At 46.5% G+C, this 16,365-nt stretch overlaps 1 protein-coding gene across 1 annotated transcript in view; it reads right to left on the bottom strand.

Annotated features, from left to right (window-relative positions):
* Positions 1 to 16,365, bottom strand: part of LOC149348223 (uncharacterized) — a 158,102-nt gene that overhangs the window by 82,611 nt on the left and 59,126 nt on the right. The window contains exon 2 of the mRNA XM_089588015.1: positions 13,496 to 13,635. Within this exon, the coding sequence (XP_089444141.1) occupies positions 13,496 to 13,635 (140 nt within the window). The remainder of the gene's footprint in view (positions 1 to 13,495; positions 13,636 to 16,365) is intronic.

Genomic DNA, 16,365 nt, shown 5'->3' with positions numbered 1-16,365 from the left:
CAAATGCGTAGTAATCCCAATGCTGTCTGTGCGTCAAGCGCCGAGCTAAGCGATTGGACTTTAGGAAAAGAGCGCCTGGAAAACTCGGATGGTATATATGCTTAAATAGTAGAGAGATGATGTACAGCATTAACATTACGCTAAGACTACTACGATACCAACAAGTTTAAGCGAGCACACAAGAAGGCTTATGGAACGCGAATGCCAAATCCAGTTGGCCAGGTATCGCTCCCTGATGATGCTTGGATCATTACTTGTCTAAAATGACCAAAGGCCAGCTCTAAATTTTGTCCTTCAATCAACACAGGACGAGTATAAACTACCGCGTGTCCAGTGACGTCACACACGCAAGGTTTTCTGTACAAATTGTCCCCGATTGAGGCCACGAAATGGCAAATTTTAAACACTTTTAAACGAAACACTGCGCCGCTGCGAAACTTGGCACAAAGAAACAGAAAACTACGGACAGAGCGTTTCAGTAAAATTAAGACGAGTAAGAAACACGTCCGAGTTTCCCTTTAAGGCACGTTGCAGCAATGTTATCTAAGTTTCAGTTCTAGAGGAACAGCGGTCATCATATGGCAACGGCTAGGATCATGTGATCTATGGATAGTGTCATAACAGAATCTAGAAGAGTGAGGTGAGGGGCTAGTTGGTACGACATTAAGAGAACAAAGAATAACTGCGCAAGAAAAGGACGGGACAAGAGAAAGAGAACCACACGGGACAAACGCAGCGTTTCGCTGCAGAATCAGTACATTAAATGAGTTCCAATCATGACATCCTCACCTTGCATTAAATTGTTCGCGAAGTTGAGTACCTGACATTGTCGTAGTTCTTTCCACAAGTGCGAGTTTAGTTTCGTTATAAGTTACGAATATAATTATATAGTGCATCCATCAGTATATAGTGCATCCATCAGAACAAGCAATGATGAGCCCATTGCTGCCTCCACAACTGCGCTTCAAATCGCAAGTGCATTCTAGAGCTTGAGACGCAATATCAGGCAGGTCGTCGTCGCCATGGTTGTTCTCAAATGCCTCACTAAATGTCGGTGCCTGGCTCGCCTACTCCGTGGCTGTCGTCAGGTCACGATTTTAGATACATTGTGTCACCTGCGCCCGACAAAGCTTTCTCGTCTTCTACTGACAACTTCTCTCAAAGTCGACAAACTGCATTTCCTTTGTTGTTGGGCGGAAACTTCCCACCTGAACATCAGCCACATGCAACGTTACGAATACATTTGGCATTTGGTGGTTGAATGAGTTGCGAGACAAAACTTGCTATGGCGCGAATGACATTACAGATTGGAGTAATGTCATCTCTGTGGCTTGATGCCCCGAAACGGCATTCGTAAATGGCAGTGGGAAATGGAATTCGGCAATCGGCGACATTTTTAGATCGGGACTTGGTATAAGGACTCCGCAGCTACGTTGCGATTGTGGCGTTACTAGACGGCTGTCGTCGATCATGCTTGCGGATAGACTGAGACGTTGGGAAACTTTGTGTTAGAAACTTTGTGTTATTACTGTCATGATTTCGTGCATGCTATAGAGAACAGCACCATAAACGAAGGGATATATAGGCTAAGTGATAAGTGATATAGCTTGCGTGCATGCTTAGAACAGACAATAATGGAAATATCATTTTCCGACACGGATCAATTTGATTCTCGACTATCAGCTCCGTTCCAGTAACGTCTACAGTTCGGCTTACCTTACAGGCTGCCCCAGTCGGAGATGGCAGCGAAAACGAGCGGTTCAAAAGAGCAACGCAGGGCGGCATGAAATGAAGCTTCAAAACTCTTCGCCACTACTTTCGGGCCTGAGGAAAAAGAGATGATCTAAATGTGGGCTTTTACCACGTCGGAAAACAGCTGCGTCTGCCCCTTCAGATGTCCTGAAAGTGTCGGGCAAATGGGTATCACAGGTGTCTTGTACACCTGACGTTAACCCACAAATTTTAGCGTATACGTGGTTTGCTCGCGTACGCATCCACCCTAAGGAGATTTTGCAGGACAGGATTACTTCTGGACTATTTTCCCAATGATACCGCGGGATTTTGATATGTGGGCTCAACGAGGAGTTGAGAACCTGGTAAGATTTCTCGAGAGGAAGGTGTGTAAGGGTTGTAGCTTGCCAGGAGTTACGTAAGGTGCAGGAATTAAGAGTTTAACAAAAAGTTGGGTTGGTTTGGTTTGGTTTATTGGGGTTTAACGTCTCAAAGCAACTCAGGCTATGAGGGACGCCGTAGTGGAGGGCTCCGAAAATTTCGACCACCTGGGGTTCTTTAACGTGCACTGACATCGCACAGTACACGGGCCTCTACAATTTCACCTTCATCGAAATTCAGCCGCCACGGCCGGGATCGAACCCGCGTCTTTCGGGACCGCAGCCGAGCGCCGTAACCACTGAGCCACCGCGGCGGGGCGTGTAACAAAAAGTATAGAAAAGTATTGAAGTATTGAACTTGAGAGCGCAGAGTTATGGAATGGAGAACGGTAAACGAAGAGGGCGGAATAGGTCGGAGAACAAACGGGGATGATGATATCCTAATCGAAGTCAAGAAGAAACGGGCATGCCCTGAGGCAAATAATATGAATGAATGAATGAATGAATGAATGAATGAATGAATGAATGAATGAATGAATGAATGAATGAATGAATGAATGTGTATTTAGAGAGTCAAGACATTAAAAAACACGGGCATGGGCAGGGCATGTATTGCCAAGCAAAGATAAATGGTAGTCCCTTACGATAACAGGGGATTTCCAGGGAAGACAAGCATAACAGGGGTCAGCCCAGAGTCAGGTGGGCGAATGAGATTAGGAAGTTTACGGGGAGTGGAAGGGGGTGGGGGAGGGGGGGGAGGGGGGGGCGTATTGGGTGGCCGCAACTCGCACATGAACAGGGTCAACTGGAGTTCATTTGCAGACGACTTTGTCCTGCATTGGACGTAGTTAGGCTGATACCGATGATGATGATGACCAGAGACCCTCCCGCACTAGCGGGCCTTTCGAAAAGCCACGCAAAGTCCGCAGCCAGCAGGCGACGCTAGTCCGCGCCACGTCATCGTCGCCGGCCGCGGCTGAAGCGTCCGTGGGAGGGTGAGGCTGGGCTCTCGCAAATAGCCCCGGTCCGGCGGCTCCGGTCTGTTTATCGGCGCCTTCCAAAACGGGCGTCCGCCGCCTCCCCGCGCAGCCATGACGCTGCCCAGGTGCCCGACAGGGACCCAAAGCAGCAGCCCCGTATAACCGCGCCCAGCAGTGCACCGCTATAGCGGCAGTGCAGACACCCATGCATCCGGAACATGGGAATAAACCCTAAGAACAACGGCTCGTCTCACAACCGCATTGAAATGAGAATAGTGAGGTTAAAAGACGTGCGGCCGACGGAAGTGATGAATGCTCTTGCTTTGACACTTTCCTGCACAGCAGCAAAAAGCGGTACTTTTGAGAAGAGTTTTTTTTTTTTTTTTGATTCGAGATGTTCGCCATGAGGCATAATGTAAAAGGGAAAAAGTTATAAGAAGGAGAGTAAACAAGCCTCGCTTAAAAAGTGGCAAAAGTTCACGATAAAGCGATTATCATGAGTCCACTTGTGATAGTCTTTGTGCTAGCACAGATTGGAGTAATATTTTAAGACAGGAGGATGCATGCCAATCGTACACAAATTTTATATCTACTATTCAAGAACACTACAATACTGCATTTCCGCAAGCAACGCGCAGAACTCATAGAAAATCAAGAAAGCCGTGGATTTCAAAACAACTGTATGACCGCATCCAGGAAAAGAACAGACTTTTTTCGCGTTTTGTGAGAACAAAAGACACTGACATTCTCCGTCAATTCAAAACGTTCCGCAATAAGTTAGGCGCTGACATTAAAAAAGCAAGAAGTGATTATTACGCGAGAAAGTTCTCCATGTCTGATGGCTCGAAGGGAACATGGAATACACTTAACGATCTTCTAGGTAAAAATAGAACCAATGCACCCGTCTCACTCCACATTCATGGCGCGAACTATGATGGCGCTGACCTAGCGAATGAATTTAATGGGCATTTCTTATCTGTTTTTCCGCCAAAATCAACTGATGGTCCACATCAAGATGCCTCAATCTATATAACCAGTAAACAAAGTAATTCCATGTTTTTGTTACCATGCACAGACTCAGAAATAATTACCATTATTCACTCCTTACGCAGTAATAGTGCTCCAGGTGTCGATGGCATAGCTCCAGTCCCGATCAAGAAAGTAGCAGATGTCATTGCGATACCATTAGCACATATAATTAACCTAATGTTCACGACAGGCACATTTCCACATCAGTTGAAAATAGCTCGTGTCACTGCCATTCACAAAGGGGGTGACATTAATGATTTAAATAATTATCGGCCGATCTCCGTTCTTTCAGTTTTTTCTAAGATTGCAGAACTTGCAATCAACACACGTCTTTCTCAATATCTCGAGAAAAACCATGTCATCTCCAAGCAACAGTACGGATTTCAAAAAAACAAAACAACTGAGGCCGCCTTACTGGAAATCAAAGAAAAGCTAATTGAAAACATAGAAAATAAACTGCTAACAGTTGGCATATTCCTTGATATGAGGAAAGCGTTTGACTCCGTTAACCATAAGATATTGCTTGAAAAAATGCAGTGTTATGGAATACGCGGCGTTCCTTTAACCTTATTTGCTAGCTACCTTGACAACCGATCTCAAACAACTATCATTAACGGTATTTCATCTGGGATCGGTCAGATTGTGTCTGGTGTGCCACAGGGCTCCGTTCTAGGACCAACGTTGTTCTTACTATATATTAATGATATCGTCAACCTTCGTCCAGCAGACAACATTATAATCTATGCAGACGATACTAACGTATTTTTTTCAGGGCAAGATAGTAATATTTTGCAAGCAGCCTCCAATAGTTGGTTATCCCAATTGTCTGTTTGGTTAAAATCAAATAGGTTAGAACTTAATGTCAGGAAAACAAAGTACATACTGTTTAGAGCCAAAAATAAGGAAGTTCCGAACAACTTCCAAATTCACTTCGAACAAGCTCCTATAACTCGTGTCAGCTCTACAATGTTCCTTGGAGTCATTTTTGAAGAACATTTACTCTGGACAGATCATGTAATCTACGTTTGCACTAAAATGGCTCGCTCTGTTGGTATCCTAAATAAATTTCGCACAATACTGCCTCGGAAATTCAAACTACAAATTTATTTCTCTCTAGTCTTTTCGCATGTACAATATTGTTTGTTGATCTGGGGAACGACTACCTCAACCAATCTTGTGAAAGTACTTACTTTACAAAAAAGAGCTGTACGAGCGATTGATAATTTACATTACAGTGAGAGCACGGGTCTTTCCTTCCTCAACCATAGACTGCTAACCATCACGGCCGCTTACCACAAGAAGCTTGCTGTTTATATCAGAAACCTTATGAAAAGAAACTGGCAGACTTTCGAGAGCACATATTTAATTGCCCAAACAGCATACAGTCTTAGGCACCCTCAATACCATGCATCAAAATCCCGTACAAACTATGGGTTCCAAAAACTAACTCACATAATTCCTCATACATTAAACACCTATCCATATTTAACAGAATTGTCACTACAAAATATGTCCGAGGTCAGATTTAGGAAAACTGTTCATGAATATTTTTGTTATAGCTAGTTGTGGTGTGTTTTTACCTAATCAGTTATTGTCTTTGCTATGTTTTGATCTTAGTTTTGTTGTGCTTAGCTCTATGCATGCCTGATCTCTGTTTCGTTGTCAGTATATCCGCTGCTTTTCTAGTTTCTGTTACTTACGAAAACTTTGTACCATTGCCAAGTGCCACTTTGTTTTTGTTTTTGTTTTTTTTACATGGGGAGGGCAGGCCTCAGTCAGGCGCTACTAGGCGCCTTTAGCTTGCTCTCCCTTGTTTGCAGTCTCTGTACTGGCCAAACAAAACCAATAAATGAAATATAATTAAAAATTAATATAATTATAGTCGCCTGCAACGTCCCATCGCATGCCTACCTTCTTTAGGAAGCGTCGTCTCACGGAAACTGTAGCCGGGCAAGGCAACAGAGACTTGCAATGAACTTTCTATTTACATATTTAAAAGACATTGGACATCTCGATAAACTCTAAATTCACTTGCACGTTACCTTCATGCATTCTTCATGCAGTGAACTTCGTCAGCCCATTTGTCGGACTATGCACTCCATCATTCCATAGGTTACATCAATACTCGCCATTGCATCCTTAGTACCCATCTCATGGCCGCATTTTATCTTCGTTTTTTTTAACTCTTCCACACTGCTCTCCTTCTGTCTTTATCTCCCAAATTCCCCTCCCTACGCAGAGTAGCATGCCAGCGATTTTTAAACGCCGGCTAAATTCTCTGTATTTCATTAAAGAGTCTCTCTCTCTCTCTCTCTCTCAAGTCCACAGCAAGGGTTTTTCGTCACACTGGTCGGGCGCAGCACCACAATGGGGACACTTGTCAGTCACTTCGAAACGTTTGTCACGCCCCCGATGACGCACAGAAGGAGTCAGCGCCGCTCCTGCCCGAATCCGGCGCACAGATACCTCCTCCTACCGAGTGAGACTCCGGGGGAGAAGGATGACGGATGCTTACAACGGGTCCGGATTTTGCGCTGCACGTTACATGCGACGTCATCAGGTATTATATGATGTCTTTTGGGGCTCTTGGAAGCAGTGAAGACGTTAGGAAAAGCTTCTGCTGCACCGGGATTAAGAAGCGCTCACCATGTGACAGCTACGCCACAAATGTCTCGTCGTGTCCATCATGCTGCGTCCGGTTCTTTCAACGTCAAGTTAGTTAATGCGTTTTCAAATTTATGCATACGTAAGGCTCCCCGTTCTTCCTTGCTATCGCTCCCTTATGAACTACGCCTTGCTGTATCTCCCCTTCCGTTCATATTTCCCCCGGCCGCAGCTAGATTCACAATAGGGAGAGCGTATGGGTAAGGGGGATAGGGTTCCCTGTTCTAATGCTTCCTATTGGCAGCTGCTGGGACTGGCAATATTTTTTCATTCCTTTTTGTATTTTTCGAAATAATAAACAACTGCTACCACTACACAAGGAACTACGGCTTCAACTACTTAAATGAGTAGCTCTTCCATAAGAAAATGTTGTGTGATAAGCTGGAATATAGATTACTTGGTTATGCACAGCCACAGAATCAGTTTTACCCGCAGTATAAGACAATAAATATACGCTTTTGTCATGTCGCACTCAATCTCGCAGAAAAGCGATGCCGTATAGCCAGTTAACCAGTTTATTTCGCAGTCAAGTTAAAAAAAACGTAAGTTCTAAATTAAGTTCATCGTGCTTTACGGCCACACAGCTATGCTGGAGATGGGATGCATACAGCTAACTTTCTTCCTCAGCCGCTGTCAAGGAACAGTTCTCAGGCTACTTAAAGCTGCCGACTTGATTTGGCTAGTACACTGTGATTCCTTTTTTCTTACGTACAAAAATCGCGAGAAGCACTCGCGTTCATAAGCAGGTGCGGGGTAAAGTGGTAGTCAATGCGAGATGTCTAGCGCGCATATCCAGTATAGGAGGCCAAGTATGAAAATGTGGCTTGTGGTACATGGTGCTACTAACTTAAAGTGCTCGAGCAATGGAACACCGTACGGGAACGTCTAGTAGATTGCATGGCATGGTAGAGGGCTTGGCACATTAGTTCATTGTGATTAGTTTAGTTTAGTTTAGTTTATGGGGATAGGGGAATCCCCAAATGTGGAGCAGGTTTGAAGCAAGGGAGTGGTCACTCAGTAGCACTCACCCAAGCGCATACGGCTACATAGGAATGGAAACTGGTTTCTCAGAAGCTTCGCAGTTTAATAGAAATTAGCCCTGCCCTGGAGACCGAACCCTGAGATCAGCATCTTTCCGAGGCAGTCGCTGTACCTGCTAAGCCAACCAGGTCGGCCAGCAGATGTCATGGGCGAGGCCGAATTGATCTACAACTCCAAGTGGAAACGGTGTTAGTGCACAGTGTTTAGGGGAATCCCCCAAAGTGGGGAAGATTTGAAGTAATGGTATGGTAGGTGACCAGGTGAGATGGATGACCAGAGAGAATATCGGCTGTTCAATTCAACAACAGCGCTAGATTTTCCCCCTGGTGTCATAGGGTGGAACTGTACAGCTCAAAACATTCAGGGCAGCACGCCGATGTGGATGACGACACCGCTAACCTTAAGCCGAGCCTGGTACTTTGGCTTGACGCTCAACCCCCGACAAACTGTGTTTAGCAGCTCAATAAAAAGCTCTGCCGCGTAGGTAAATATCGCCAGCCCAGTGTACAAGACCACCCGCTCATGAAGCGGACTGCGGACTACATTGGGGGCAGAACGCGGTACCAACGCGCTTGCATAATAAGACCTGTCCAACAACAGGTAAACTGTCTCTACGAAAAGATTATTACTGCGCGAATGGGACAGGACAGGAGAACGAGGAGCATAGACGACAACACAGGTGTTCCTCGTTCTCCTGTCCTGTCCCATTTGCGCAGTACTAATCTTTTCTGCAATGAACCAACTAGCCCGCAAGAACGTTCTATTGTGTCTCTACGAACACGCTCCCCATCTGAACGCCAACAAACCTCTCAAAATCGAAGCCTGAAACTAACTAAGTCAAATCCTGCGCAAATTTCACAACGGTTTCATCACAGAGTTATCGCCTACTAGTATAACGATATGTCCGATCGAATACTTCAAACCAAGTCTCATTTTTACAACTCTTGTCATTGTTTCGCCTCTGCTACCGTTACATAGCAATATAAAATTTTTGGATCTGATGTATTTATTATATTCATGAAATAAATACTTAGATTCCAAATGCAATGGGGTCACAAACACTCTGTCACGGTAGGTATACACGTGGCGTCCTTACCTTTTATTTATTATTATTTTTTTACCGCAAAGTTCGCTGACTCTGCCACGGATGGGTGAATGGAGCATTCAGTGGAGCTGCTACTGAATGCTCGATCACATTCTCGCGTGTTGCGAGCGGCGGCGCGAGAGCTGTTCAAGCAACGTTGCTTCCCCCGGGGAGTGTCTGGAAAATGGCTGCTTGGTGTGTCCCTTTTCATGGCTTGTTAACCTCGCCGACGCATACTGTACACTGTTTAGGGCGGGAGTGCAGAAGTGGAGGGGGGCGTCGTATGGCGCTGAAAGGGCGGTTCGCGACAAATTTCTCGACGAACGGGCACGTCTGCAGCAATCGCGTCTTGCACGAGGGATATTGCACGGATGTTTTGCAACGATGTGGTACGCAGGAAATGGTAGAGTGGAAGTAGTTACGCGATCGTGCCCCAGGCGGACGGCAAGCGGGGTGATAGATTATGCATTAGTGGCGCCAAATAAGCAAATCAAGCTAACACCTCCCCCCCCCCCCCCCCTCTTCTTGCGGACACTAACCATAAAATTGGGCGCACTACCAAGAAATCATAAATGGAAAGTAACGAAGTAGTGGTAGCGAACGTGCAATCGGTGGTTATGGTTATTTTTTTCTCATGCACGATCTACAAATCTCTCGCAGTACAAGCCTTAGAAGAGCTACAGTACAACACTCCGTAGACTCCAGAGGGTAGAGGGGCGGGTAATCTATAGGAGCGAAATCCTTGGTAATACCTTTACGATCACTGTCCATTTAGCAAAACAATAATTGCCAGTGGATCAATACCCAAATTTTCTGTTAACGACGGTATTATACTGATCCCAGAGCACGCCTTGTACAGACCTATGGCTGCAAAAAAAACAAAAAAAAACAAGCAAACAAACAAAATGAAAAGTTTTAGTTTGGTTTATTGGGGTTTAATGTCCCAAAACAACAAAGGCTATGAGGGACGCCGTAGTGAAGGGCTCCGGAAATTTCGACCACCTGGGATTGAAAGGGAATGCTTGACAATTACATTGGGAAGGTAATCAGCGGTTTGGGTGAATATTACGCCCGTTTTCGCATTTCCCGCGGCTTTTGGACACAAAGATATGCGCTTTAATTAATGGCAACAAAAGACCGTCACTGCGGCGACATTCGAGTGACACGACCTCCGCGAGGACCCGGTAAAGCGAGTACGCCGCTAGAGCATCTGTGGCAACTCCTCCAACCCCCTCTCCTCTCTTTCTTTCCTTCACCCCGCCGCGTCTCTCCTCTCCGCTCAGTCTTCTTATTCTTCAGTCAGCACTGGCTCTTCTTCCGAATGCCGGGGTACTACCCCAGGAATGCGGTTGGTATGCGGCCACGCACCTCGTGTGTGTCCCCGCTCGCGGCACTCACCCGGTCAGTCCAGAGAAGACGGCCAGCCAGCCCGCTGGCACTCCCCACAGAGCAGCCACGCACCCTCACTGCCCGCCGCGGCAACGTCCTCCTCTGGCGCGCTCATCGCCGCCACCGGATCCAGCGCTCCTCGCAGTCGTTCGACCTGTCCCTTCGGGCAGCAGCAGCAGGTATCGGGAGGCCCACCGCCGCTTCACCCCGTACACTGTGTGGTCCGCTGTTCGCGTACTGTTTTCATCGACTGTAGGAAGCCTAGTACCACCACCGTACAGGCAAGCACAATCCCCGAGGCTCAGATGGCAACAGATCGGATGACCCTCAAGACGACTGAGGAGGCGGATGTCCCGGATCACGTGACTACGCGAAGACAACGCCTCAGCCGTCGCACAGGGCGCTGCTTGAGGTCGCACCCCCCACCCCGTTCGAGACATCCCCTTCCCTCCCTTCCTGGAGCAAGCTTGCGAAGCGCGACACGGCGCCCTTCTTGTTTATAAGAGTAACGCCCACCACAACGGGGGGGTGTACGCCTCTTGAGGGCGTACGAGTCGAGAGGGAGGGTGGAAGAGTAGAGAAGGAGACGGTGAATTGAAACGGGACATTGCTATGCAAAGAGATCGCAGCCGATTCAAGAGGAGACCGCCGTCGTTGAAGGAGAACCGAGCCGCACGAGAGGTCGCACAAGAGTTCGACTTCAGCACTATAGCAGTTCGACTTCGTCGAGCCGTTGGATTTTGATTCCTGTGACTGAGTATTGACACAAGCTTGCGAGGCCAAAGTGTCTACGCGTGCGCCGTTACGTTCATTGTATTACACAGATGCCTCCCACGAAGCTTCGGTAGTTATTTAGACCGTGTATTAGCTTTAAACTGTGCGGCGTCTTAAGACGCTATTAAAGCGAAGCAAATGAGTTAGTCGATACACAGTATGGCATAAATCGAAATGCTTGAGGCTTAGGAGCCGAAGTTTGTATGTTTATATCCTTAATAGCACGGGCATCATGTAGCAAAGGAAAAGATATAGTTGTCTGAAACATTTTGACGAATTCGAAACTTTGCAGATGAATCCGAAACTTTGCAGATAGACCTAAATCGGGTCCGAGAAGAAGGCACTGTATTGGTAGTTGCTTGCTCCTGACTTGAGAAAATACGCTGCCACGTCATGATCATTGACGTGGCAGCGTATGGAAAATAAGCTCTGAGATTTGTCTCAGTCACCGTTTTGTCTCGGTCTCGGTCACAGATTTGTCTCGGTCACAAAATGAGGAAACTTTTTGCCCTAAACATTCGACTATCACCTAGGACCAACAGCAATTGTGAGGCTGTCTTGAGGCTTTGATGATAAGCTCTGAATGCATCACATGCACACGTCTTTGATCTCTAATGCTCCGCACTCGAAATTAACGAGTCTCATATTTCCTGACAATCGTATTATTTTTTCTGTTTAGTGGTGGTACTCCGCCAGGATTCAGGGAGCACAGAGGTGGGTGCGGGCAAATGCTTAGGTCATAGCATCCGTGTTGTGTGGCTTCTCTCCATTCGTTCTGTCTTGCTGCAGGCTATGCACTTTTGATAATGTATGTCACAATATTTATGAGACCTCTTCCTTCTGCCTGCCAAGTCCTGCCTTCTTTTAAAAAAAATCCTTCGTACCCTTTAATTCCACAAAAGCTTTGTAAATTAACTGTCTAAGATACGACAGCGTTGACACTCTTTCAGTTTTAGCCAAGCACGGGGTCTGTGGAAGCTGACACTTCTGTGACGTCATATATCTGAACCCAATTGATGTTCCTGCATTTTGTTGATGCTGGATGGTACGAGACAAGAGGCAATGGAAGAACGAAGCTTCCGCTGTTTGAACAGACTCTAGCGGACGCCAAGCGCTGCCTTGTGATCTCGCATGACGTCTTGCTTGTCGGTGGCGACGGATTGCAAACAAGAGAATTTTGCACCTTTATTCTAATACCAAGCATTTTTTCACTTAAAATTACAGTAACGAGAACATTTGCGTTCCTGTGGAGCGCTTCTAACCCTTGTGTTGTTTCGGGCGTGAGTCGGGTACGCCCATTTGGTGAGCCGGGCCGGGCATGGTAGGAAAGTGTCGTCGGGCTTGGGCCGGGCTCGTGCATGTATTAGAAGAACCACAATCGGGCTCGAGCGGTAACGGTAGACGGTACCGGGTCCGGGTCAAGAATTACGGCCCGCGCAGTGCTCTAGGAAAGCTTCTTTAGAGTCCGTGCAAAGATTAAATACAAAACTTTTCCTTTAAGCGAACAGACGAATAGAGTATGAAGGTTGTTGTTTACACATCCTCTTTAGTGTGTAACTTTAAACGCACAATGGCGGCACCAGGACACGCCGCGAGGATAACGGTGACCATATTCCGTGGTGGCGACCACTGGAAATCACCGCATGCGGTTACTGCATGCAAAAACCGTTGAAAACAATACAAAAAAGTTAACGTACCTTGTATCGCAGAGTATAGTCTGTTGGGATTTGCCACGGAGGAATGACGATCAAAGACGATCTATGGACAGCATCCTTGGATGGAATCAGAGCGTTTTTCTGATCCGGCATAAAGGCCAAACCAACGTACCAACGAGATCACTGACCATCCAAACTTTAGGCTGATACGTAACAACTCGTTTCTCTTTGAGTGACATCAGTATGTCGAGATTATTTCCGACCAGCCGAGAAGCGTGATCTCTGAGCAAGGTTTCGAATCGACGGAGCTAGTGGTCTCGGCAACCTATATTGTATCAAAGGCTATTCCAGCTGGTTCACTACACCCTGTACAACCGAGTGCGTAGCCACACATTCGTCTCTTCGCACCCGAAAGACCGACCTGCATCCACTATTCCAGAGAAGGATCCATGCCACACACAAGGGAAAGCCGCAGAGTCTGCGTGCTTTTATGCAAGCCACAGGCGGCGCAATACAATATCGAGGCGTAATGCCCGTAACCCAAGAGGCGCTATCGGCCTCCCTCCCTTCCCCCTCACAGCTGCATGGGTGTCACTCTTTCCCTAAGCTACAGTGCCAACACCGAGACGACGTTCCGCTACGCCCGCTACGCGGCGTTGATTGCAGCCGGCTTTCGGCTCGGACGAAGCGTTCCAGCAGTGACGGAGGGTATCGAGGGGTATCCAAGGGGGGGCGCATCCCCCGCGGCGCGCAGGTGTTAGGACTCACCGCCGAGCCGTGGCAGTAGTGGTCGGACGCCTGGAGCCACCCGACTCGTTTCCGGAGCCTCCAGCGGAAGACAGCGGGATTTCGTCCCATGGGTCCTTCTGGTCTTCTTCCGGCGGACGGCGGGACATGTGGGCGCCGCTCTGCAAAGACATCAACGCAAGGTAAATTAGAACACTAATGATGATTTTATTGTAATAGTGCCACGGCTAACATGCTTATTCTGCAACAGGATGCAGATAGAGAAAACAGCTATGATACTAAGCGGTTGGATGCGAGAAAGCGCTATAGCGAGTGATAGTTATTGTAGTTAACTGTGGCTTATCATGTGCTTTGATGGAATCTTTTATGCCAGGGTAGATGGATGCCTGCAAAATTTACCGTTTTCCGTTCTTTCTGTCTTCGCTCTCTATGAGTCGAGAGCGCGCTTTTGTAAAGATATGCTTGCTAATACTGGCCGCTAGTATTTATGACACCCATGAACAGCCCCCGCCACCCCCCCCCCCCTCAAAAAAAAAAAAGGAGAAAGTAATTAAAGTATATCGTGCCTGTCTACTCTATATCCTTCCATGCTCTTGTCTTCGCGATGTATTATTAGCGCCAGCATGTTTTCTTCGAAACTGTACGTTTACTGTCCGCATGAATTTAGCTATAAACATTATATATAGTTCGCACATTTCGCCGAAAAATAACGGCATCAGTAATCTTTCCCTTGATAAGCTGTCTACGAATGAGTCGGGTTAGCCCGTCCAAGCGCAAACTGCGCCGGAACGCATACACATCAACTATAGGAAGATTAATGCGCTCTCAAGGGGTAGTGGTTGGAACTCGGCAAGGGTACTAGGCTTCTCAACATATCGCAACAAACCCGCGCGGCATAGTTCAGAAAGCTGGCATCAAGGTATGAGCCACGACCGAGTAAAAAAAATTAACACTGAATCTCATAGCCTTAGTCGCTTTGGGACGTTAAACCCCATAAACCAACCAACCAACCAACCAAGTATCTGTAGTTCTCTGGAGTTCAAAAAAACCTATCATCGCCACAGTTTTAGCTACGAAACCTTTAGTGCTCCCATCTATTAATGCAGTAGTTATACATTCATCATCATTATCATCAGTCGGGCTCCTCCATCTGTTGGACAGAAACCATCCCCAGTAATACCTTAATAGCCTATATAATTAAATATCACTGTTAGCGTCATATGAGTGAACTTTTCATTAAAACAAACTTTTGAAGGTTCTTCGTCGAAACGACTATTATATCCAATGCAACTACTGTCTGGTATGCTGGGGTAATGCGTTTAAGACTCATCTAGCATCTGTATAAACAATACAAAATCAAGCAATTAGGCTTTTAACATTAAAGCCGTGCGATGTTTCGTTAGAGCCAACAACATACTGTTAATTAGCAATGCCGGCGGCCTATGCTCTAGTGCCACGTTTCTGCAGCAGCCTTGTCAACGCCAGCGCGTGCAGCGCACATTTCTCTGACGCTAACACCATATAGATCAGAACACGAATATTAGTTTGATAGTAGTAATAGTTGATGAAGAAGACGATGTGCAGTGCACAGCGCCAGTATTTTCTCCAGTTTAACACGAGGCAACAAATAAAAAAAAATACGGCGATAGCCTAGTGCTCTGGCGCAACGACCAGCGAAGCTGATGTGTGCGCGCCGCCACGGGTTCGAATTTTAGTCGCGTTGTTTATTGATTTATTTCTCTTTATTTATTTCACTTGGCACATACCCACAAACATCGCAAGATCTTGTATGGGGTGAATTCTTTGAAGCACGATGGAGTGGTCTCGTGACGCCTCGTAGAGTTTACTCTGTGGCTTAGAGCCAGAAATCGGATTCACTTAAAGGAGTATATAGACTTTTGGGTGCGTGCTTTCTTGTTTGCAATGATGCGTAAGACATTATTATACATGGATTGCCACCTGCTATTCTCCTACGACCGCTAAACAATTTATAATCGAATTTCGTTCTCGTGATGTTTCGGTTCCAACCGCCGAATGAGGACTATGACGTCAAAGTGTTTTCATAGGTCACGTGCAGGCATGAAAAAGAAACTGGATTATAACCTCTGCTTCTACATACGTTGCCATTCCGGCTTTGAAGAAGACTGGCTTCAGCACTGTAGTTAATTAAAACCATGAAGCAGCGATTATATCGCAGTTTTTCCATGCCCCACGTGACGGGAACCGCATGACGGGAAAAATTCGATTATAAATTATTTAGCGGCTGTAGGTGAATACCACATGGTGAAGTATGAGCAGCAGTGTCTTCCGCATTATTGTAGAGAACATTCCACCAGAATTAGATGTCTATACTCCTTTAACGACATATTTCAAATAAAAATAGGTTTTCGCTCTGCTGTGGGACGTAGAAGCGGGAAGCGAACCCTAAGCGCCTGAGGCCTGACTTGTGATTTTCACCGGAACAGCGCGCACTAAGACACGGACAAGAAGGGAGACACGACACACACGAGCGCTGTGTGTGTCGGCTGAATGGAACAGACAAGCTCGGTTTAACAGCGCTCGTGTGTGTCGTGTCTCCCTTCTTGTCCGTGTCTTAGTGCGCGCTGTTCCGGTGAAAATGAGTTACCAACTTGCCCAAGCATCTGTTCTGACTTGTGAGTTACGAGTGGACCTTCTCCGAGGCAGAGCTAGAGGGAATATTGTCTCCGGGCAGCAGGTTTATCATAAAGCTAATGCACTAACTGTGGATCGAAACTATCGCGGTCGATAGCCCATCGCCCACCGTTACACTGCGGACAATATGCGGCATGTACACAGTAAACAGAAAGGAATAAAAAGGGAGTAATCCGTCCTCTATACGCACACCCTTTTACAATTGTATTAAACGGATA

The sequence above is a fragment of the Amblyomma mixtum genome, chromosome 4 (genome assembly GCF_055824585.1).
Source record: "Amblyomma mixtum isolate Tamu chromosome 4, ASM5582458v1, whole genome shotgun sequence".
In the NCBI taxonomy this organism is placed as follows: Eukaryota; Metazoa; Arthropoda; class Arachnida; order Ixodida; family Ixodidae; genus Amblyomma; species Amblyomma mixtum.
Note: the sequence above shows the minus strand (reverse complement) of the source record. Positions and strands in the feature narration are given on the sequence as shown.